This window comes from Miniopterus schreibersii (genome assembly GCF_964146895.1).
Source record: "Miniopterus schreibersii genome assembly, chromosome: 2".
Lineage (NCBI taxonomy): Eukaryota > Metazoa > Chordata > Mammalia > Chiroptera > Miniopteridae > Miniopterus > Miniopterus schreibersii.
Window position 1 is genome coordinate 23,470,364 of NC_138102.1, and position 23,813 is coordinate 23,494,176.

Sequence of the window (23,813 nt, forward strand, 5' to 3'; positions counted from 1 at the left end):
TGTTGTAGGACGACAGTATATTCTCATAATCCTCAGATTTCTCCTGCTCCCTTTTTTTCAGTTAATACACAAAATTATTGACCTAGGATATGCCAAGGAACTGGATCAGGGCAGTCTCTGTACTTCCTTTGTGGGGACCCTCCAGTACCTGGTAAGAAATGGGGTTTACATGTTTGCTGATCTGTTTCTCTCTGATGGCTATATTTGTGGGGCTACTCTTTACCTTTGTCTTCTAGCTTCTAAGTCTTACCAGCTCTTTGGATATTTTCTAGATGCATAGGAATTGTTAGTCAGAGCCATTTTCTGGTCAAGTCAGCACTTCCATCAGCAAAGGCCCTGTGGAAGGATGTGGTCACCTTCTTTCATGTCACAAGGGCTCTGCTGGTGTGCCATCACTCATATCTAGTAACCTCTGGGCTTATCTGAAAATAAAGAATTTAAATTAGATTCATACTGGTCTGCAGATGCCACAGTTTCCATGAGGCATATCAGGGGCCATTGAGAAGGAGCTGAGCTCTGAGCTCCCACCCTTTCTTTATGTGATTTGGTCTGAATATTGCGGTTCTATTTGAGTCATTCATTCATTCATTCATTCATTCAAGAAATAGTGTAGGCTTTGTGCCAGGCAGTGTGCCAGCAGCTGGCGATGCAATGGGAAAGAAGATAAGCATTTCCCTGGCCTTTAGGAGCTTAGAGTTTAGCAAGAAAGTAGGCATTACCCCGAGACTTACACCAAAAAATAAGAAATTGCAGTTGTGGTAAGTGCTGCAAAGGAAAAGTGCAGGGTGTGCGATAAGAATATACATTAGGAAGACCTAGTCCAGTCAGGTCTGACAGAGGAGTAGGTGAAAAGGGGCTAGAGGTGGGGGGAGGGAGAGGAAATCCCAGGCAAAGGGATAGTACATTGGGAGACCAGAAAGTGTGACTGGAACCTAGAGAAGAAGGAAGAATGTATCTTGAGTTGAAGCTGGAGAGAGAGAGAGAGAGGACAGATGATGCAGGGCCTTTTTGGCTGGGTTCAAGATTTTAGACTTTCTCTTAAAAGCCCTGGAGAGACATAAGAGGGTTTTAAGTTGGAGAGGGATTAGGTTTACCTTTTGGAAAGATGGTTCTTGATACAGTGGGAAGAATGAATTTCACTGAACAAGAGTAAAATCATAGGCAAGAAGTAAGGAGGACATTGTGATAGGCAGTTCAGAGCTAATGGCAGCAGTGAGGACATAGAAAAAAAATTGTTTAAGCAATGCTTAGCAAGAGACTTAGCAAGACTTGGTAATAGATTGCTTGTGGATGATCACAACTGGTAAATGTTGATTGAATAAAGGAGGCTGCAGTTTAAAAAACAAAAACAATAAAAGGTTGAAAGCCACTGGATTGGATGAGCTTAAATAGTCTATCTAGTTCTTAAATTAAAAAAAAAAAAAAATTCTTTGACGTCTTTCTGAGTGCACTGATACTTCCTACTTATCCCACTAGCTAGGGTATGGGCTCCATATGAGCGGTTTGTCACCTGCTTTATGGAATAGAGGTTTCAGAGTGGTGACTCATGGGGGGCTATGATTCAGGCTCCTGTGTCCATATAATGTAATTATGTAGGTCCTGCTGAGTGTCCTCTGGAATCCTCATTGACTCAGCAGCAGTTTGGGGGGGGAGAAGGGGGTTGTGGGAACCCCATGCTCAGACCAGGAAGCTCAGTGAAACTGTTCACTTGCAGGAGGCAAAACTGTTCATAATGAGACACAAAGATTGACCTGACCCATCCCCAAATTCTTCCTCGTGGTTTGGACTCCTTGGCCCTTCCATAAGTGTCACACATCCAGCCATACCACGCACAGTCCTGTCCTCATGCCTTTGCTTATGGTGGTCCTTTTTGGAATGTCTCCTCTCAGACACTCATGTATGGAGCCTTCTTCCTGGGTCTGGTCCCACCTGTGCTTTGAAGCTTCCCTTAGTCATCCCAGCTCTTTCTACTTGGGCAGCAGTCATGCATCTGACTTTTTTCTTGCCTGATTGTAAATATTCCATTTCATTGTGCACCACGTGTCTTAAACCATATCAATTTAGGGACTTGGTCAGCATTTAATGCTTGTGTTATGCATTTGTTGTGTATACCTCAGTATCATTTTCCTTTGTTGTATGGAGCCCATCTTCCCATCTCTACACAGCACCCAAGAGAAAGGTATATGATGTACTCTGATCTACCTAAAAATAACCTTGGGGGCCCTTGTGTCAACATTAGGAGTCAGTGAGGTACAGAAAACTCCTAGATACCACCACCTAAACATGGTTACCTCCTCACCTTTGAGTGGACGTGCCAGTACTTGCTGGATGGAGCCAGAGAAAGTCTGCGGCATGACTAGAAGGGCTGGTTGCCCCTCTTGCAGTGGCTCAGGTGGTCCTGCCATGTGTTGTTACAGGCTCCGGAACTGCTGGAGCAGCAGAAATACACGGTGACTGTCGACTACTGGAGCTTTGGCACCTTGGCTTTCGAGTGCATCACAGGCTTCCGGCCTTTCCTCCCCAACTGGCAGCCTGTGCAGTGGTGAGTGAGAGACCACGGCCCTGGGGCAGGGGCTGGGAGAGTCTCCTGAAGGAAGGAGTATGTCCCTCTGTCTTTGTGATGTTGCTTCGCCTGTTCCCATCTCACTGGGCACTCCCAGGCTAGGTCTGAGACATCTGTGATCTGTCTCTCAGAGAGAAAGTCCTGTTGGGACCCAGCATGTGGGCAGTACAAGTTCCAAAGACCTAGAAAAGTAGAGCAGTTGTCAAGTATGAACATCTATAAATATAATATTATATAAATGACCTTTGCCCTGTGTTCAGTAGCAATAAGTCAGTACATTCACAGACCATTGCATAAATGTGTGCACTTACCCTGAAAATGCTGTGTATTAGTAAACAAAGGATATGCAAATGAGAAATATTTACATGACATTTATTGTTGACAAATTTTACTAAACCTGAATATAAATTTTTGTTTTAAAAGTATAAGAAAGTGGCTTAAAATATGAACAAAATAAGTTACAAAGAAAGATTTTCTAGTAAAGCACCAAAGGATACAATTAAGTTTTAAAATTTACGTTCTTTAACTTTTTTTGATTATAAAATTGTGTTCATCATTATATAGATAAAAGTCATTATTGAAATGCATAAGTTAAAAATTAACATTCCCCTAAATCAGTTAGGTTTCATTCAGAGTTGTTCCTTGAGAGGCCACACACACTAATTTAAATGATGTTACTACGGCTCAAATGTTTTTGTTTCCAGTTTTTTGGATTAGTAATAAGTTTTTGCATGGTTCAAACTTCAAAAAAGTGTAAAACAGTATATATATACAGTGACACGTCATCTCAGACTGGTCTCCCAGCCACATAGTTTCCTAACCCACAGCCACCCTATAGCATTGGTTTTTGGTATACTTCCAAGATGTTTCGTACATATACAAGCAAATTGGCATATATTTGTTTGTTTGTTCATTAATGTGTTTCTCCCTTTTTTCCACATCAATGGTAGCATAATATGAACTCTGTCCTATATTGTGCTCCTAAAGCAGTTTATACTGTGAGAATTTCTTTCATGCACCTCAGAAACAACCACGATGAACATCTTTGTGTATCTCCAGGCTCTTTAGTGTGTGTATTGTACTTTAAAAAACACACAAATAAATTACACACTCTCTTAGAACCTGCTTTTCAAACTTAGTATTGAAAATGCTTTATGTTTTCCTATATTATTTGTAATGTCTGTTTGGTATTCTACTGAGTGGCCATACTATAGCTTTTTTAACGTATCCCCCATTGTTGGAAGCATTTTTACTTCTTAAAATAACACCAAGAATAATATCTTTGTAAGGAAATCCTTGTACATCCACAATTACTTTTCCCTAGGACAAATTCCTAGAAATGGAATCAACAGATCAAAGATTATGCACATTCTAAAAGTTTTTGATGTGTATTAACAAAATGTTCAATAGAAATACCATTTCCACCAGGAACATACAAAGCTGTCTCTATTACCACACCATTGCCAACACTGGCTGCTGTCATTTTTCTACCTTCCTGGAAGTAGTAAAAGCAATTAACTTTTTCAAAAATAGGTATCTGCATCATGAGAACCTTTATTTATAAGAGTAAGATGTAGCCTTTGAAATCTGTTCCAGAGAGTAATTTTGTGCAATGGTAGTCCAGTTCAGTCAGCCTTTATACACCAGATGTTGGAGATGCAAAGATGCATGAGGTGAGGGCCAGCTCTTGAGCAATCTGGTGAAATGGCAACATATGCCCTCCTGTGGTGGCTTATTTTACAACAAGCAATGCTTGTTGATCTGCACAGGTTCTGAATATTGAGGAATTAACTAATTAATTTATAGTTACACCTTATACTGTAACCATTATGAAAAAACTTTAAATATCTGTACAGCTGTAGTGTGTTTTTTTAAAATATTTTTTTATTGATTTTAGAGAGAGAGGAAGGGAGAAGGAAAGAGAAATAGAAATATTGATGAGAGAGAAATATCAACATCGGCTGCCTCATGCACCCACCCCCCCCCGCCCGCTGGGGATCAAGCCTGCAATCCAGGCATGTGCCCTGACCTAGAATCCAACTGGTTACCTCCTGGTGCATGGGACTCTGCTCAACCACTGAGCCACAAGGCTAGGCCAGCTGTAGTGTTTTTAACTAACCAAGGAATTACTGCAGTTTTCCAGTTCAAGTGTTCACCTTTTCTATAATTTATAACAAGATGAGTTAAAATCCATTAGAACTGGAAGAACAGTGCTATTTGAAAATATATTCCTAATAGCTTGGTATCTTCAGAGTAAGTCTGTTGTCTGCAGAATCAGCTTCCTATGACCACTTTCAAATGGATTTCTCTGACGCCCAATAAGGGTCTGTGTAGTGGACTAGTGTGTGAGAAGTGCCTGTCTCATCTGCTTTGTAATGCTGCAGACAACTCTTTAAAAATTTCACTCTGTCATCTCAGATGGTAGGTAGATGGTAATTTCAGGACAAATGTAATTTCAGCTTTATAATTCAATTATAAAGTTATTTTGTAATACATTTTGGACCTAAGCAATAAGCATTTATTTACTATGTCCTTTTATTTTTATAATTTCCCACTGACAGACTAAGTTTTCTATTCGAGGATCGTCCCATGTGAATGTAATGAAAAGTCTTGGTGCACCTGACTTAACAGTCAGTTTCAGCCAGAGCTGTAAGCCACCAGCCTCTGCCATCTGCCAGCTCTTCTAGGTTTCCCATGTGCTCCAGATAGGCCAGTTCACCCTTTACCAATAAGAAGGGTTCAGGTGAATACTTTTTATTTGAATTTCCTAGGTGTTTTTGGAAAGATTCAGACATTCAGACAGAGTAGAAAGAACACCAGACTTTGGATTTGCGTTCCTAGTTCTGCCACTCTGTAGTTGTATGACCTTGGGCAAATCACCGAGTCGTTATTTCCTTACCACTGAAAGGGGGACTAAAAACAATGTCTGCCATATGGGGTTATTATGGCAAAGGAAGTGCATGTTCAGCGTCAAAGTACTTGCTTAGCTATGAAGCATTGTTCAAATTATTATCCTTGTCATCCAGAAGATTTGAAACCAGTTAGATTTTAAACTTTATTCCTTTAAGTGCTATTTCAGATGCATCAGTAGCTCTCTAAGCTGGGAAATGTAAAAGTTCATTCGCCCCTAGAAGTAAGCCTTAGCCATACACATCTAGAGGGAAGTGCATGTGCCATGCATGTTTCCTGTACATGTGATACGTGCCATAATCAGGGTTTGGAAGTCCTAACTTTATCCTTTATCAGAGCATGAGTGTTTCGGATTAGGTAAAATGAAAGGTAGAGGAGATGACAGGGACAAGCAAAGGATGAAATAAGAGGTCAGCAGTTCTGTCTGCAGAACTCGGCACAGGATGGTTAATGGCTCTCCCCATTCAGGCAGGACTGGCCATTCTTAAACTCTCACAGAAGCCTTCCTACCAGGATACAGATGCACTGACCATTATCTGAAAAGATAAATAGTGACCGAGGGGTATCCTGTACAGTTGTAAAGTGATGTGTTACAAATGTGAAATGGCCCTTGACCACTGAGCTCCTGAAGGGCTGTAATGAACAAGAATACACATCTGCAGGCATTCCAAGGTCCGGCAGAAGAGTGAGAAGGACATCGTTGTTTTCGAAGACTTGAACGGAGCAGTGAAGTTTTCGAGCTCTTTACCTTACCCCAATAATCTTAACAGGTAAGGTACAGAAGCATTTTTCTTCAACAAAATGTTTTCCCCTTTTCAAAATAGATGTCTGAGGTGACATCTGATAGCTTTTAAATAGATTATCAGGATATCATCCTATGATAAGAACTGGACATAATCCACTTCAATCTTAAACTTAGGTGGATTCCCAGCCCTTGCCCCATCTAGAAATCATCTTTTCTAAATTCCCATAACAATTTATCTCTACCTCTTATTACCCTTAGTAGCTTCGACCTTGTGTTGCATTTGATTTTGCATTGAGTTTATCTCCTACTCAGCTGTAAGCCTTTTAATTTCTCTTTGTACTCCTCATGTAGCCTAATACTGTGTCATAGCCAACAAATAAACCTTTGTAGTTTCGACAGCATTGCAATCTGGTCTTAGAGCCAGAATATGAACAGTTAAACAGTAATATCAGAATTGGGTAATAGTACAAAAGAAAGCCACAGGGCAGTCACATTATCCATGAGTAGCATGGGTAATTACCAAGAGTATTTAGGGGATGGGGAGATGTGTGGATTACAGCTGTGTGGAATGATTTTGGATGAGCTGGAACTTTATGGAAAGATCTGGAAAGATGTGTGGGACATGAATTGATTAAGAGGAAGGAATTTCAAAGGGAAAAGATTGGGGGGAGCAAAGGCACATTTAGGGAATCAGTCAGTAGCCCTGTTGGCCTCATGAAGGGCTTTTGTGGAGGAGTGGTGAGAGGTCAGCTGAGACCTTACAGTAGGCAGGCTGTGGAGGGTCTGCAGTGCCAAGGGAAGGAATGTGACCTTTGTATTGTGAGCCAAATGCCTTTGAGGGAGGGTGATTTACAAAAAACTCCAGCAGCAGGGGGTCTAAATTGTGTGTGGAGATCACCTGGAGGTCAGGCATGCCTATAAAGTGTTTTTACAAAGCTTAGATCATCTTGAATAGCCAGCTGTGGATCAGCCTGTTGACCCATCTGTTGAGAAATCCCTGATTTGAGGGGATGTTTCATCAGATCAGGAGAGGTGATAAGCACCTGAATAATTAAGTTGGTTGGAAATTGCTCACTTTTTCTCTCAGATTAATTCCTTTTTAGTGATCATTTAATTGGCTGCCATCTGTGTGTATAATGGTGAAATGCATGTGAGATGTGTGCTTTTCAATTCGCATGTTAAGGCCACCTGAATTTCACATTAGCAGCATCTCCTCCTACACTGTGCTCCTCTTCTCAGCGTCCTGGCACAACTACTGGAGAAGTGGCTGCAGCTGATGCTAATGTGGCAACCCCGACAAAGGGGCACTGATCCTGTGTATGGGCCCAATGGCTGCTTCAAGGCCCTGGATGACATATTAAACTTAAAGGTGAGCATGGAGGCAACAGGTCAGGTCCCCATGGGACATGGCAGTTCTTATGAGAAAGAAATGCTTGTTAAAAAAAAACAGGTCATGCCCTAGCCGGTTTGACTCAGTGGTTAGAGCACTGGCCCTCAGACTGAAGTTTCCCAGGTTTGATTCCAGCCAAGGGCATGTACCTCTGTTGCAGGCTCAATCCCTGGGCCCCGGTTGGCACACAAGTGGGAGGCAACTAATCATTGTGTCTCTCTCACATCGATGTTTCTCTCTCTCTTTCTCTCTGTCTCCCCTGCTTCCACTCTCTGAAAAAATATCCTCAAGTGAGGATTTAAAAAAAAAAAGGTCATGTGCCTCCTGACCAGTGGGGAAAATTAGGCTGTTGTGAGAATATACTCTTTACATAAGTAAGAGGATAGAACCCCTGTGCTGACTGACATAGGTCATAAGATTGTAGCTATGGACAGACATGAATATTGAAGACTCAGGTATATATACCGTGACACTCAGGCTCCCATTCTTGCTTTGTGTGGCTGGGATGTGTTGGGAGTAGCAGAGGATCCAGGCAAAGAGATGGGCATCTCTGTAAATTTGGGATTTTCCAATAACATCTGGGTTGTATTGCAGCTGGTTCATATCTTGAACATGGTCACAGGCACCATTCACACCTATCCAGTGTCAGAAGATGAGAGTCTACAGAGCTTAAAGGCCAGAATCGGGCAGGACACAGGAATCCCTGAGGAGGACCAGGAGCTGCTGCAAGAAGCGGGTCTGGCATTGATCCCCGACAAGCCTGCTACTCAGTGTATTTCAGATGGCAAGGTGAGCCCCTGGCTTCTTGCAGAATGCCCTGTTTTATCCCAACTTTGCCTGCAAGGGAAATAATCATGCATTCAGATTTTAGCTCTACTTTATCAGTTCTGTCCATTACACAGATACCTGCCTATGTTTTTAAAGTTGGATTTAAGATCCCCTGTGTGGCCTAATAGGAGATATCAATCACTCCACACTTGACTTGTTACTTCCGGACCACTTAGAGTGCTTTTATTTTGCCTTTATTGTCAAAGTGATGCTTCATTCTTCTAAGTCAACCAAAACTATTTATGATATACCTCTTGTGTACAGAGCTGTGCTGACAGTCATAGTCATGCAAAACGTGGTTCCTGCCCTCAAAAGCTGATGCAGTTAACACATAAGAAACAATCATCCGGAGGAAAGGAGATAGCAAATATCTAAATTGCACCAAAAGGACAACCATAGAATAAAATAGAATGTAATTAGTGGTAGATAAATAAGTATAAATGGAAGAGGAAAAGGAAGTAGAGGCCATACTAGTGCATGGTACTTGCTGGCTAAAGATGATGCTGTTGGTAAACAGTGGGAAACACTGAAATCTCTTCGTTATTACTTTTACTTAGGAAAAGGAGGGGTTGGGTCCACGAGATCTTATTTTCGTTTTTGTCCCTTTGCAGCTAAATGAGGGCCGCACACTGGACATGGATCTCGTTTTTCTCTTTGACAACAGTAAAGTCACCTATGAGACTCAGATCTCCCCACGTCCTCAACCTGAAAGTGTCAGCTGTATCCGTAAGAACATCGTTGTTATTTTTTTTAGTTTTTTTTAAAATCACTTAAATGCTGGGGCAAGGCAGGAGGGAGAGGGTCCACACCAAGGAAATCAGCTTACCCTATCCCCTGGGCAGCCTTCTTTACTAGGGACATGTGAGGAGCAGCCCAGCCGGACAAGAGTAAAGGAAGTCTTCAGTTAATTTCAGCCTCCTAGGTAGAAGTTTGTTAAACAGAGGACAGAGAATACTGCCTGAAGTCACTGAACTTGAATCAGATGGCCATTTTATTTACTTTCGAGTTTATTTATATTTTAATAATGAATACATGCACACAAAAAACAAAAGGTGCAAGAGGATATACCTTGAAAAATAAGCCTCCTCTCTCCCCAGTTCCACAGCCTCTTCCAGAGAAACTGCTGCTATCAAATTCTTGGGTATACCTCCCAGGGATATTCTACTTGTGCATTTATAAAATATATATATATATATATATATATATATCTTCTTTTTTCCTCCCAAATGGTAGCATATAATAAATACTGTTCTGTATCTGCCTTTTTCACTTAACAATATATTTTGGAGATTTCTTTCCCCTTTTGGTGCATATAGAGCTGCCTATTTTTTAAATGCCTGTGTAGTAAGTAGTCCATTGTACGAATGTTAGATGGACATTAAAAAAATTTTTTTTTAATCCTCACCTGAGGATTTTTTAAAGTGATTTTAGAGAGAGAGGAAGGGGAGGGGAGAGAGAAACATTAATGTGAGAGAGAAACATTGATCAGTTGCTTCCCGTATGCGCCCCGACCAGGAATTGAACCCGCATCAATTGATGCTCTAATTGACTGAGCCACCTGGCCAGGTTGATGGGCATTTTAATGTATCTCCCAGTCCTGTTCTCTCTCTCTCTCTCTCTCTCTCACACACACACACACACACACACAGAACAAGCAGATTAAGGATCCAAAGGCTTAGAGATCTCCAGTCTTACTGCTTATTTAGTCATCTTCCAGAACTGCTGGTTGAAGCTGCATTTTTAGAAAGCTTCGTACAACCTTGAATATTGTGAGCATAAGAGTTTCTATTGAAAATATATGAGCCTGTGTACATGTCACTATCTCCACATGATTCACAAAGTGCTTCATCAAATCAAATTAACAGCTGTTTACTGACTGGTATATGCTTGTTCTGTAATGGGGTACAAAAAATGTACAAGACAGTAACCAGACAACACCCCAAAAAGTTATGTAACAGCACAGTAGTTATATAACTTTTAAAAATGTGAAAGTACCAGTGATGTCTCAAGGCAGGATGTGGTTAATTGTAGGGGAGTTATTCTCTGACAATTGTATATGTCTGTGTTCCAGTTCAAGAGCCCAAGAGGAACCTGCCTTTCTTCCAGCTGCGGAAAGTATGGGGCCAGGTCTGGCACAGCATCCAAACCCTGAAGGAGGACTGTAACCGGCTGCAGCAGGGACAGCGAGCTGCCATGTATTGTGCCAGGCGGTTTTGGACTTGACTTATTTAAAATTTCTTGGTGGCTTTTGCCACAGGGAGGTGGCAGAGGCAGGGGCCCAGAAGCAACTGTTAGGAGAGACAAGAGTGGAGACACTGGTTTGGATGGGCAGGACGTGGTCAGCTGGGCTGGCTGGAGGGAGGCCCTTTTAGACCTGACAGGGTGAGGTCAGCACATGGAGCAGGAGCATAAATGGAGGTTTGGGCTTGAACTGGGGGCAGAATTTGGAACATGGAGGAGCTCATTGCAATTTGGATCAGCAGCACTCCCCTGATTGTCATGCCAGGAACTGACTGACTTTTCCCCAGGTTTTGACTAGTTTGGATTATTGGCCCTTTGTGTATTACTCTGTCTAATTCCAATTTTGGTGCAGGACCTCATGCATGGCTGAGGGTTAGGAAATTGTCTTTATGGTTATAAGTGGCTGTTCTTATAATAATTATAGCAGGGATCTGGCCTGGCATTTGAGGCAGCTTGTTATTGTACAGGAAATGATATTTGGATCCCATAGATGCCCCAAGGCTCTGTTTCTTGTGGTCCCTACAGGATGAATCTCCTCCGGAATAACAGCTGCCTCTCCAAGATGAAGAATTCCATGGCCTCCATGTCTCAGCAGCTCAAAGCCAAGTTGGATTTCTTTAAGACCAGCATCCAGATTGACCTGGAGAAGTATAGTGAGCAAACTGAGTTTGGGATCAGTGAGTGTACTCTTCGCAATGAGTTTGGAGAGACCATTTCATTCTTGTTTTCCTGAGGTTTCTTTTATCCTTTTATAATTGATTTGCTTATTTCTGTTTTGCTTTTGTGGTGTCTTCATTTCCACCCCCTACATTTTTCTCCCCAGCATCAGATAAACTGCTGCTGGCCTGGAGGGAAATGGAACAGGCTGTGGAGCTCTGTGGGCAGGTAGGAGACTCATTTTAGGTTTATATCCTTACTGTGGGGGATGAGGCTTTTTCTACATTTTCCACTTTCTCTTGAAACACCACTTTGATCTTGTATATGAGAACTCAGGTCTTCCTGGCCAAGCTCTTTGACTTTAACTAGAACTTGCTGGAAAGAGGCAGAGAAAGTAGCCACTAAACGGGGCTCCACTGTTGCAGCTCCAGCGGCTATGCAGATGGAGAGAGCTGGTCCAGATTCCAATAAGGAGCAAAGGGTAAAGTGTCCTTGGGGGGAAGCCTAGATCTGTTCCTGTTAGAGAGGGCCATGCACAAATGACCAACACTCTATCTTGTCAAAGGTTTTTGCCTAATTTTGCTGGGACACTAAATCCATAGGAAAGAAAAGGTCTAGGCAGAGAGTCTTAGGACAGTGTAAATCAAATGCCACTGAAAAATGTTAGGAAGGCAGGGGAAGTGTTACTTAGTGGCCCTCATACAAATTGAAGACCTTGGGCTCTGAGGCTTTTTCTTGGACTTTTTCACCATTTTCCCCTGTGAACTTGGGCAAGGACCTTCACCACTGTATTTTAATGTTTGTTTCTGTAAGTTGGTACTGAATGAACGCTTGAAGATGAATGTATATAGGCAACACCTTATTTAACCATACAGATGGGTGAGTGCTTTACCCATCATGGCACTTACATATATGATCTGTAAAATAAAAGCATCCAGGCCCTCACATGGGATGACATTGGATGGATAAATTAAGAGAATAGAAAGGAATGTGCATGCACTGGGCACTCTTCTATATGCCAGGCACCATGCCAGATACTTCATGTACTTATCCCCCTAAAACGGCCCTAATAGAAGCCTGTTTTATGGTGGAGGCAACTGCAGACCAGGGGTTAAGTAACTTGCCCAAGGGTTACACAGAAAGTGTAGACCTGAGTTCCAAACCCAGCTCATTCTGGCTCCAAAGTTCATATTCCTTCTAGCCAGTCTATCTGGAGTCTACAGTGAACTTAGAGGGTTTCCCTGAAAATCTTGCATCTCAGAATGCTGTTATGTCAGTTGACATTAGCACAGCTTTTTCTTCAGGAGAATGAAGTGAAACATCTGGTGGAGCGGATGATGGCACTGCAGACAGACATCGTGGACTTGCAGAGGAGCCCAATGGGTCGGAAGCAGGGGGGAACGCTGGATGACTTGTGAGTACCATCTGGGTGGGGACGACATACTGTCCACAATACATGCACATGCCTCAGCTGGAGTTTCCATGTGTGATGGGATCATGTGTGGTTATTATGGAAGCTCATGAGACTGTTCTATACAGCACACACCTCTCACCCCCAGTGAGTCACCTCAGCATGTTCCAGAGACGAGCAAGGACAGATCACCATCACTCTGAGCCTTAGTTTCCATACCTGTTTAGTAGCCAGAAAAGTTGTCTCACCTCCCGAAGTTGTGAGGACCAGTTCAGATAATGCATGGAGCAGTAGTTTGTGAACTATAAAGGCTAAATACTAGAATATCAGGTGTCACTGTTCGTCCAGCCCACCCTGACCCAGGTGTAGCCCAAAGAGCAGAAAGTAGAGCAGAGAAGGAGAAGCCTGGCAACTCTTAGAAGTTTGGACCTGGAAACTATTCATTTGAGTCTTTATCAGGACCTTGGCTCCGAGAGAGGACGAGGTGTCCAGGTAGAGCAGTCCTGCCTGAAGGAAGTTGCACACAGCCCCTAGGGTGCAGATAGGAGGGAGGCAGGCACATCACCTTCTCAGGAGCTCTCACATTTGGGCTCAGCAGTATTCTCTGTTGCCTTTACTAGGATTCTCAGGACCAGGAGCTGGAACATCAGGAATCTGATTATTTGTATTCTATATTTTCTTGAATCATTTAAACCTTTATTCTCCTCTAGTTTTCAAATGAAAGTCACTCTGAAAATACCAGCCAGTCTTACTGTGTTAAGGGGAAAAAGAGATAGAAGTATTCACCCTGTTCTTGCGTTTTCAAGAGGAAGCCATGTTCTCGGCTTGGGTCCAGGGATTGCACCTGGAATTACTGTTGTGGAAACCGAGTGGACAGGAATTCCAAAGGATAGAGACTCTTATTGTAGACATCAACTGTAATATCACCAGGAATAATCATTTTCTCCAGTCAAGACATATTGCCAGCCTTACTTCTAGAGATCAGTAATGGAGAGGAATTAGCTTATCAATCCTCAAATCTAGACAGAGCTGCTTATTTGTATATTTCAGAGAAGAGCAAGCGAGGGAGCTTTACAGGAGACTCAGGGAAAAACCAAGAGGTAAGTGGGGTTTTATGCCTGCCTTGGGTTCCTTGTTATCTCAGGTGCGAGGCATTGGTACTCTCTGCCAGCCACCTGGAGGAATTGTGCAACTTCTTTCCTCTTTCCAGACCAGCGAACTGAGGGTGACAGTCAGGAGATGGTGCGACTGCTACTTCAGGCAATCCAAGCCTTTGAGAAGAAAGTGCGAGTGATTTATACACAGCTCAGGTATAAGCCCCTCCTTCCCTACTCGAGGTGGAATGGGAAGAAGCCACGAGGCTGTGTGAAGCCATTTCTTCACTCCACTCTGATGTGCTTGTGCACCTGCAGAAAAATTATCTGCAACTGCTGATTGGATTCATAATCAGGAATTATGTCCTGCCTTCTTCAACCCAAATGCCACTGGGCTTTGTCTTGTTTATTCTTTACAGTAAAACTGTGGTTTGCAAGCAGAAGGCTCTGGAATTGTTGCCCAAGGTGGAAGAGGTGGTGAGTTTAATGAATGAGGATGAGAAGACTGTGGTTCGGCTTCAGGAAAAGCGACAGAAGGAGCTCTGGAATCTCCTGAAGATCGCTTGTGTGAGTGAGCCCCTGTAGTCAGGCACACAGCCCTCAGTCTGCCAGCCTCTCTGGGCCTTTCCACCTCTGTGCAGCTGTCACCACCCTATAAGGGAGACCATAAAGCCACGGACAAACCATTCAGCTGCTGCTGCTCAGTTTTCACCTCTTCATGACTTAGAGTGAGCAGGGAGGGGCAGAGTTAGGGCCTAGGCCTGTTGTTTTTATTTATGCATGTGTGCATTTCCTGTGGCTACTGTAATAAGTTACCACCAAGTATTCTGTCAGAAGTCTGAAATCAAGGTGTTGGCATGGCTAGGCTCCCTCTGTAGGCTCTAGAGGAGGATCCTTCCTGCCTCTCTGAGCTCCTGGTGGCTCCAGTTGTTCTTTGGCTTGTGGCTGCATCATTCCATTCTCTGCCTCTGTCTTCTCATGGCCATCTCCGTGCCTCCCTTGTGGGTGTCTCTTATAAGAACACTTGTCATTGAATTTCGTTCCCACCCAGATAGTCCAGGATGATCTCATCTGGGGATCCTTAACTACACCTGCAAAGACCCTCTTTCCACATAAGGTCGCACTCCCAGGTTCCTGGAGTTAGGAATGGACAGATCTTCGGGGGTCCTCCTTTTAGTCCTCTGCAGTGCATGGTGGTGTGACGCGGGGGATCCTCATCTACGTCTGCTGCTTCTGTTCTAACTTACACTTCCTGCACCCCCCATCTGTCTTAACGTAGCTGTGATTCCACTGAATTTGCTCAGAGAGAAAACATAACACAAAAAAGAGAGCTCAGGACAGAGAGGTGAAAAGAACCAGGCAAAAACCATGGAGGCCAGAGCTGATGGGGGAGTGGCCCCCACTGTGAAGCTACACAAAGACTGAAGAGGCTGAAAAGAGAGCCAATTAGTCATCAGTAGCCTTTAGAGCAAGGGTGGGGAACCTTTTTTCTGCCAAGGGCCATTTGGATATTTATAACATCATTCACGGGCCATACAAAATTATCAACTTAAAAATTAGCCTGCTATATTGGTCAAACATTTAACTCACCCCTAATGTGATGGCTGGAACTGCTTCTCTTTGGTGAGGCCTTGGCAGGGCCAGACCAATGGCCCCATGGGCTGGATGTTCCCCACCCCTACTTTAGAGCAAAGAGGAGAATGGGAATTCTTAGGGTGGAAGCAGGATACAAGGATGGTGTTTTTTAAGATTATGGCAACTGGAGCATATTTGTAAGCCAAGCAGAAGGAAACGGTGTCCTGGGGGATTCACAGTATCAAAGTGATAAGAGACAGTTTAGTCTCTAGTCTTGAGAACAGTGGAGAGGTCAGCATCATGAGTTTGGCCTTGGGAAGTAAGGGGGAAAAGAAGAGGGGAGAGATGACGTGGCAGAGAAGACTTAACAGGGAGAGGGAAGTTGAGGTATTCATAGGCGATCACCTGATCTGTCATCTGCATCCATTCAGCATTTATTGAGTGCTAACTATATGTCTAGCAGGGTGCTGAAAACTGGAGCTATGGGAGGAAAAATAAGCATGGAGCCTGGCCTAACAAGCTCATATTCTGGTGGGGGCACAGGCAGGGAAATGAATGAAAACAGTTTAGAGCAGGAAGTCCCATACAGCAGCTATAATAAGCACAAGCTATAACGTGAATGCAGAGGAGGAATGCCAGCTTCAGTCTTAGAGGTAAGGGAACCACAGAAAACATTCACAAGGAGGTATTGTTTCACCTGAAGAGTGAATAGGAGGGAGGGAGGTGGCCAGGGGAGATGAGGATATTCCAGGATAAAGACATTGCTCTGTCACAGGCCTGGACAGAGGAAATATAAATAGGTTGGTGTGGTGTGGGGGAAGGGCATCACTGGGGATGGCACTGGACAAGTAGGCAAGGGCTAGCTCATACAGGCCACACTGTTTTGAAGACATGGAAACATCGTAGTATTTGTTTTTTCCTTTCATATAGAAGGAAGTCAAGTATGGGAATGGGATGATCACATCAGGGTTTTAGAAAATTCACTCTGGTGGCATCTGGAGAACAGATTTGAGACTTTGGCCGACCTTACCATTGAGCGTGGGGTGCCACTTAGTGGGGCTGGAACTAAGTAGTTCCTGTGGTGGACAGGACAGGATGGTAGAAAAGTAAGGAGCCAAACAGCACAGTAGTGATCTCCTTCCTCACTTGTGGACCCCGGCAAAAGTGAGGGAGGTGGATGGCTGGGTCTCTCCAAGGGTGATAATCCCCAGGGATAACACAGCAGGACAAAGAGCAGGGCAAAATAGGGTCTTGAATGGCTGGGTGAGGTTGGACCTTGCCATTTGGCTGGAAGGGAGGATGTGGAGCCAGGGTGGGTCCCACAGTTTGAGCGGCTGAGAGGGATGAAAAACAGCAGGCTGCAGTGAGGGTGAGGAGGGGTTAATGAGCAGTAGGTGAGGCCAACAGATGAGAGTGGTGCGGACTCAGGGAGGAAGAGGTGGCTTGAGGTGCTGAGGAAGTTGACCATAGACCATGTCTGTGGGCTCCAGGTTTGAGGAGTGCAAGTAGGTGGAGCAGCAGCCATTGGTTTAGCATCTTGGCTTTGAGGCGGAGTGGCTGCAGCAGCCTGGGAGTCAGACTATCTTGGTTTTCTTCTCAGTTGTCCCACAGATGGTGCGATTCACAGAAAGTCACTGATAACTTTTTTGCCTGTCAGTCTTCTACTTGGAGAAGAGTAATAACACGTCACTTTTAATTTCCTTATATGAGTTCATTAAGCAATACATTTTAATGAACTAAAGCTTACAAATACAGGCACTCAAATCTCTCTATATTTAGAACCTTTTATCAAAAAGTGCACCTAAAACAGAAACACTTTCTAAACTGAAATGCAAACTACCAGCTGTTGTCATAGATATAGGTGTTGACCAATATCCTCTGTGTCTTGTGGCCAGTTTCTCATGAGAAAATACTATGGTGTAAGTGCAAAAGTTGAATTATCCCTTTGCTCCAAAATTCTTTTGACTTTCTTTTTGGTTTTTCTTTAGAGCAAGGTCCGTGGTCCTGTTAGTGGAAGCCCAGATAGCATGAATGCTTCTCGCCTTAGTCACTCTGGTCAGCTGATGTCTCAGCCTCCCACTGCCCCGGACAGCTTACCTGAGTCAGTCGACAAACGGTACGTCATTGTTAACAGTGCCAAGTGTAATATTCAGGGACACATCAGGAGGTCGTGGGATGGAAATGGATGTTTATCACTGATAGATTATTTCATTTGTCTGATGATTTTGTGCATGTTTTTCTTTGCGTTTGCTACATGTGATAGACACTGCAGGGACAAATGTCTCATAGTCCCTTGGGAGTCTGAATATCTTGGTAACTAAAATTTCCTGTCTGAGGGGTGGATTACTAATTGCTCAATGAGAATATTGAAAGTGCTAGCCAGTCACATGCTATTACGTAGTCCATCAGTCATTATCTGTCTCCAAAAACCAGATTCCTTACAGGGAGGGCCTCATTCATCCCACCTGAGTCATCTTGCCTCCTCCCCTCACCCCAACACCACTTTGAGTTACCAAGTTACTATTTTCCTCCCATTGTCTCTCATCACCTCCCATTCATCTCTTCCTCTCCCCTCCTGCCTCCTGGACCACTGCCACAGAGAGGTGAACAGAGTACTTCAGTCCTTTCTGGCAAGCTTTTGACCTCCCTGTTTCCTGCCTAGTACTGCCTCCAAGCCCTCTCTGGTCAGATTAGCCCTCACAAAATACCATTTTGACCAAGTTATTCCTTGGTCAGTAACTAGTAATGGTTTCCCACTTCCTGGAGGATTCATCCTGAGCCTTTTCAGACATTCACGGCTAGCTCAGAGTGGCTCTCCAGGCAGATCCCCTGTTCCTGCACAAACTCTTTGCTCTTAGCTCAGTGGTCCTTAAAGTCTGGTCCAGACCATCAGCATCAGCAGCATCTTGTTAGAAATGTAGATTCTGAATCAGAAGCTCCAGGGTGGGGCACAGCAGTCTGTGTTTAACAAGCTGCTGTGGCTGATTCCAATGCACACTCAAGTTCGAGAGCTTCCCTGGAATGGTCCTCCCATCTGGTGGTCACTGCTGCTTCCTACCTCCTCCAAAGCCCTGACCACACAAGCATATAGGGATTGCTCTCTTCTCAGACCTCCTGTGGGTTTTTTTGTTTATAATTCAGTCCCACACCCATTAACTCTGCAGTTCTGTGTGCCAGGCTCTAGGCTTTGGCGATGGTTAAAATCAGTTCCTCTAGGCAAATCTAGAGACATAGAAAATAGATTAATGATTGCCTAGGGCAGGTGGGGAGGAGGAATGGGAAGTGGTTGATAATGGATACAAGATTGCGTTTTGGGTGATGAAAATGTTCCAAGACAAGATTATTGTGATGGTTGCACAGCTCTGTAAATGTACTGAAACTATAGAATTGTATAATTTAACTGGGTGAATTTTATGGTATGTAAATTTGCCTCAGTAAAGCTGTTTGAAAAAGTCCTGTTTCAGTACTAGGGGAGTTCACAGCATATACTGTTTTGGTACTTAATCATATGTGGCCTTAGGTTCTTAATTCTCTTCCCGACCTACTGTGAGTTCCTCGAGGATAGTGACTGGGTCCTGTGCCTCCTCCCTTGTCCTTTGGAGCTGGCACTGAGCCTTTAACCTAGTTAGTAGCCCTGTAGATGAGGCTAAGCAAAAAGGTGCCCTGTGTTCCTTCCATCAGTGTCATACTTTGCAAGGTGAGAGGACACTGCCTTGCTGTATTTTTCATATTCGTTCCAGTGATGTGCTCAAAGATCTAGAAGAGTCATCTTGTGAGCACGGGTTGCCGATTGTTTCTCCACATTGAGCTGAGGTTAGAAAAGGGCAGGTGGTGTATTATACTCTCCCCTATCTCATCATGGCCCATTCTTGATAGGACATGTGCATTGTTATCATAGAAAAGAGAGAGCACAGATTAAATGAAATCAGACCCCAGACCTGTTTTTTCTCAGATCTCAAGGAACTGTAGAAACCTGGTGAAATTGCTTGGTTTATAAATATATTTTCCCACTTCAAAAATTGGAAAACGGGATTTGGGAGTTATCTTTAGATATTGGCAGTTTAGAGAGAATTTAATAAATTCAGCTATCTAGTTAAGTCTGAAAGAGTTCCTTTAGTTTTAACTTTTTTATTAGGTGGGGATCTGTTTGCTTTTTCACACTGTGACAGGTAATGCTCCATGGCTAGCTTTGGTTTCCGAAAAGTACTTAACTAGGTAAATGAGATCACTAGTGAATGACATGGTGTTTCAAGACACTCAGCACCAAAATAATTCTTTTTTTTTTTTTTTTTAAAGAGGTGGCATTTTATTTTAAATATAAATTTATTGATTTCAGAGAGAGAGGAAGGGAGAGGGAGAGAGAGAGATAGAAACATCGATGACGAGAAAGTTGTCCTTGATCGGCTGCCTCCTGCACGCCCGATTGGGGATCGAGCCCACAACCCCGGCATGTGCCCTGACTGGGAATTGAACCATGATCTCCTGGATCCTAGGTCAATGCTCAACCTCTGAGCTACGCCTGGCTGGGCCAAAATAATTCTTAATTTAAAAAATCTTGTCAAAAGCGTTTTAGTATATTTTTAAACAGTAGTAGTAGTATCTCTGAAGAAATATTACTGACCACTTTCTAATAACTCTCCTTTTTTTTAGTGAAGAACTGGTGGCCGAAGCACACACTCTCTGCACCCAGCTAGAAAGTGCAATGCAAGATGCCATGAAAGAACAGGACCAGAGTTTACGGGTAATGGCCTGTGTGAACCCCATCTATCCCATGTCCTTTCTACAGCAGATGAGAAAAAGAAAATGGAAAGGCAACCCAGCATTTCCTCAACCTCAGTATTCACTTATGATTTTCTAGTACAGTTGACCCTTAAACAACACAGGGGATAGGGGTGCCAACAGTCAAAAATCCATGTATAACTTTTGACTCCCCAACAACTTATCTATGAATAGCCTACTCTTAACTGGGAAGCCTTACTGATAACATAAACCGTCAATTAACACGTATTTTGTATGTTATATGTATTATATACTATATTCTTACAATAAAATAAGCTAGAGAAAAGAAAATGTTATTAAGGAAATCATAAGGAAAATACATTTACTGTATTTATTGGAAAAAATTTGCATATAAGTAGACCTGTATAGTTCAAACCTTGTTGTTCAAGGGTCAACTGTACATATTTATTATTTGTCACCATCATAATAACGCTAACGGTTACTTTATGTGCATTATCTCATTTAGTCCTTATAACACTTGATCCTTATGAAGAAGATAACATTATTCTGTGGCACCCTTCCTCCCCCAAACCCCGGCACCTTTTGTTCTGTTGTTGAGCATTTGTGTGTTGTGGGTGCTATGCTTGACTTCAGGGATAAAGCAGGGACCTGTCGTGGCCTCACTTCTCAGGGACTCAGAGCTTAGCTGCAGGTAGTACTAGTTATAGGGAACTAATCTAGAGAAAAACTAGTCAAGATACAGGCACATTAGGACAAAACTAATGTTGCTTCAAGGATCCTAAATCCCTCAGATCTTTAAATGCCCTTTCCCTGCCAGTATAATCACCTGCTAGCCTCCCCCGAACTTCTTAGTTTTCAGAAAACTCAGAGGGGATACCATTAATTTTAATGATCTGTATTTATTCAAATGTTGTTCTCCTGTTTGGGGGCTTTCTATATCTGTTGTTGCTGCTCTTCCTTCTAGGACTGTATATTTAAGCCTTTCACTGCTGATTTGCATTTCTGCCTGAGGAAAAGGAACTCTTATTAGAGCATTTCATCTGGTGAGGTTAGAAATCAGTAGCTGAGATTTGCTCTGCTCCTAGATTATGCTATACTCCTATAGCCACAGGGCCTTTGCATGTGCTTTTGCTCCCCTGGAATGCTACCATCCACCCACAGTGGGCATAAATAAGCGCTGTGAGCACAAGTAATACTAAAATTACCTTTCCACTTTCCAGAGTCCAGGAATCTCAGGGACTCCAAGCCAGTACAAAGAAAAGATCCTGTACAGTTTTGAATATATCTCTTTAGTTTAAGGGTACCCTGCAGTAATAAGACTGTTATTAATGAGAGGGTTTAAATTTCCTTCTAAATTGTGCTGATTGCCTCCTGGAAAAGAAAAACAACCTGAGGTGTATTGGTGGCCACTATATTTTTAACCTGCCTGTTGACTTTCAGTCTCTAGACTGGAGCTGGTTACAGACGGAGGAAGAAGAGCAGAATAACTTGGAGCAGGCCTCGTGACTGTGTGGGTGGCCTTGACCACCTGATGGGGCTTCCTGGCCTGAGACTCTCCCACTGTGGCTCCTGCTATATAGATGTCCCAACAGTCTTCGACACCCAGATGGAGATCGTCTCACTTTCCCACAGTTGTGGCTTTGACCGTGGACCAAGGGTGTGGCCCTCCATGGGCACTGCCAGCAACTTGTCTGTACACTGGAAGTCCTCTATTACAGAGTCCCAGCAAACACAGATGCCAGGCAGGAGCATTAGGGAGACTAAACCACAGTGGCTCCTTCCTCTGGCCTAAAAAAAAATTGCTCAAGTACAATTGCCCCCCAGACCACTGGGCAAATGTCTAACATGAATTATTCAGGACAAAGTATGAACAGCCAGCCTGTCCTCTCCTGACCCTTCCTGATCTTCAGAGGCTCTGACCCACATGTCCTCACAGTTAGTGTTTCATTGGATTTGGCTTCTCTTGAACAGACTTTTAAATCATGGATTTAGCCTGGCCCCATTCTCTTGTTTTCATTTTACTGCTGCTAAAATTTTCTTTTTACCTACACTTTGATGGTTATCCTCCCTTGGGCAAGGTTGTAGGTGAATGCTAAGCTCCTCCTGTCTGTAGTCCTTTCAGCCACAGTATGACTCACTAGAGCCAGGATGGAAGAGCAACTCCCTTCCTTTGGGTCCCAAAGATTACTTGGGAATGAGTTGTCATGAAGAAGAAGAAAAGAAGAAAATTTTACCTGTCAACCACTGGCCTGCTGACCACAATGCTCACACCACCTGTCCTTGCTCAGATACCTCTGTGTGTGGTGGTGGTGGGATGGGGAATCCCTGCCTCTCATATCATTGAGCAGTATTATTAAATTGGTTTATTTAAAAAAATAGTTCCTGTATCTTGTAATATGACTCAAACACTTAAACTGGGTTCCACAATCCATTTTCACAGTACCTCTGGTTAGAACTTATGAACTCATAATCCAACTTAATGGATGGAATAGTGCCTGGATCAAACAGTGCCATAGCACTATCACTGCCTCTTTGACACTTCATAAAACTTCACCTTTATATAAAAGCACGAAAGCAAAGCGAGTTCAGATTATCACAAAAATTAGTTTGGTTGGAGAAGGAAATTGGAATAAAAGAGTTTCACTAAGTGGCTTTCATGGAAACAGTACAGAAGGGTTTCATGGTCAAGCAAGTTTTGGAAATGCTTCATGCTTTAATTGCCTCTGGGATCCACATTGTACACTGGTATATTAAGGTAAGCAGGTCTTTGAATAATGTTTTGTTCAATGTCATTTCACTATAATGTTGATGAGAAACTATAGGAACGTAACTCGTTTATATCAATTAGCCTATGGTAAAATTGGTTTCTTTATGTTGTTTTGCTTAAAGTTGCAGAACCTATTGACGATATTTTGTTAATATCACGGTTTGTTGAAACGGTGACATATTTTAGGGTGACCAACTTATTTTGGTTTGCCCAGAACTTTCCTGGTTTGAACCCAGAAAGTTCTGTATCCTAGTAAACTTCTCATTTCCTGCCAACAGGGGGTGATTAGCCATCCTACATCATGATATGTCTATATCCTGCGTAATTCAAAGTATTTGACACTTCAGCAAAATTGCAATTTAGAATATTCATTGAGTACCTCTTGAGCAGCTGTATATGGCAAACTAAAATTAACTCCTTACTTGCATGGAGCTTACGTTGGTAGGAAAAGGGGTAGAACAAGGAGTAGATAATAGGCAAGTAACACATGTTAAGTTTCAAATAGTTTCAATGCTATGAAGAAAATAAAACATAGTAATGGATAGAGTGCCTAAGTGTTATTCAGGAATGTTGACAAGAATGTGACTACTGGGCTGAGATCTGAATGATGAGAAGAAGGCAGCCAAGTAAAGGCCTGACCAATGAGAAGAGCCCTGAAATAGGTACATCTAGGTACCAAATCATGTGTGTACTAAACAAAAGGAAAAGTGGGAAGTAGGAGAGATGGTAGAAGATAGATCACATTAGGCCTTGTAGGCCATGGAAAGGAGCATGGATTTTTAAAAATTGATTTTAGAGACAGGAAGGGAGAGAGATTGAGAAACAATGGTGTAAGAAAAACATCAATCCATTGTTTCCCAAACGTGCCCAGACTGGGGATTGAACCCGAAAC

The 23,813-nt window shown here is 43.0% G+C and overlaps 1 protein-coding gene across 6 annotated transcripts in view; it reads left to right on the forward strand.

The window, feature by feature from the left end:
- IKBKB (inhibitor of nuclear factor kappa B kinase subunit beta) overlaps nucleotides 1–22,524 on the forward strand; it is a 52,363-nt gene extending 29,839 nt beyond the window's left edge. For 3 of the 6 annotated variants that reach the window (XM_081130079.1, XM_081130084.1, XM_081130083.1), the window contains 16 exons: nucleotides 62–151; nucleotides 2,418–2,542; nucleotides 6,136–6,243; nucleotides 7,458–7,587; nucleotides 8,203–8,397; nucleotides 9,048–9,162; nucleotides 10,508–10,631; nucleotides 11,203–11,354; nucleotides 11,501–11,562; nucleotides 12,627–12,748; nucleotides 13,796–13,845; nucleotides 13,956–14,055; nucleotides 14,259–14,406; nucleotides 17,403–17,530; nucleotides 20,065–20,155; nucleotides 21,595–22,524. In XM_081130079.1, coding sequence (XP_080986205.1) covers nucleotides 62–151; nucleotides 2,418–2,542; nucleotides 6,136–6,243; nucleotides 7,458–7,587; nucleotides 8,203–8,397; nucleotides 9,048–9,162; nucleotides 10,508–10,631; nucleotides 11,203–11,354; nucleotides 11,501–11,562; nucleotides 12,627–12,748; nucleotides 13,796–13,845; nucleotides 13,956–14,055; nucleotides 14,259–14,406; nucleotides 17,403–17,530; nucleotides 20,065–20,155; nucleotides 21,595–21,660 — 1,806 coding nt within the window. In that variant the 3' untranslated portion in view covers nucleotides 21,661–22,524. The remainder of the gene's footprint in view (nucleotides 1–61; nucleotides 152–2,417; nucleotides 2,543–6,135; nucleotides 6,244–7,457; nucleotides 7,588–8,202; nucleotides 8,398–9,047; nucleotides 9,163–10,507; nucleotides 10,632–11,202; nucleotides 11,355–11,500; nucleotides 11,563–12,626; nucleotides 12,749–13,795; nucleotides 13,846–13,955; nucleotides 14,056–14,258; nucleotides 14,407–17,402; nucleotides 17,531–20,064; nucleotides 20,156–21,594) is intronic. The other 3 variants (XM_081130082.1, XM_081130080.1, XM_081130081.1) reach the window with 3 other exon arrangements.
- The last annotated feature ends 1,289 nt before the right edge of the window (nucleotides 22,525–23,813 follow it).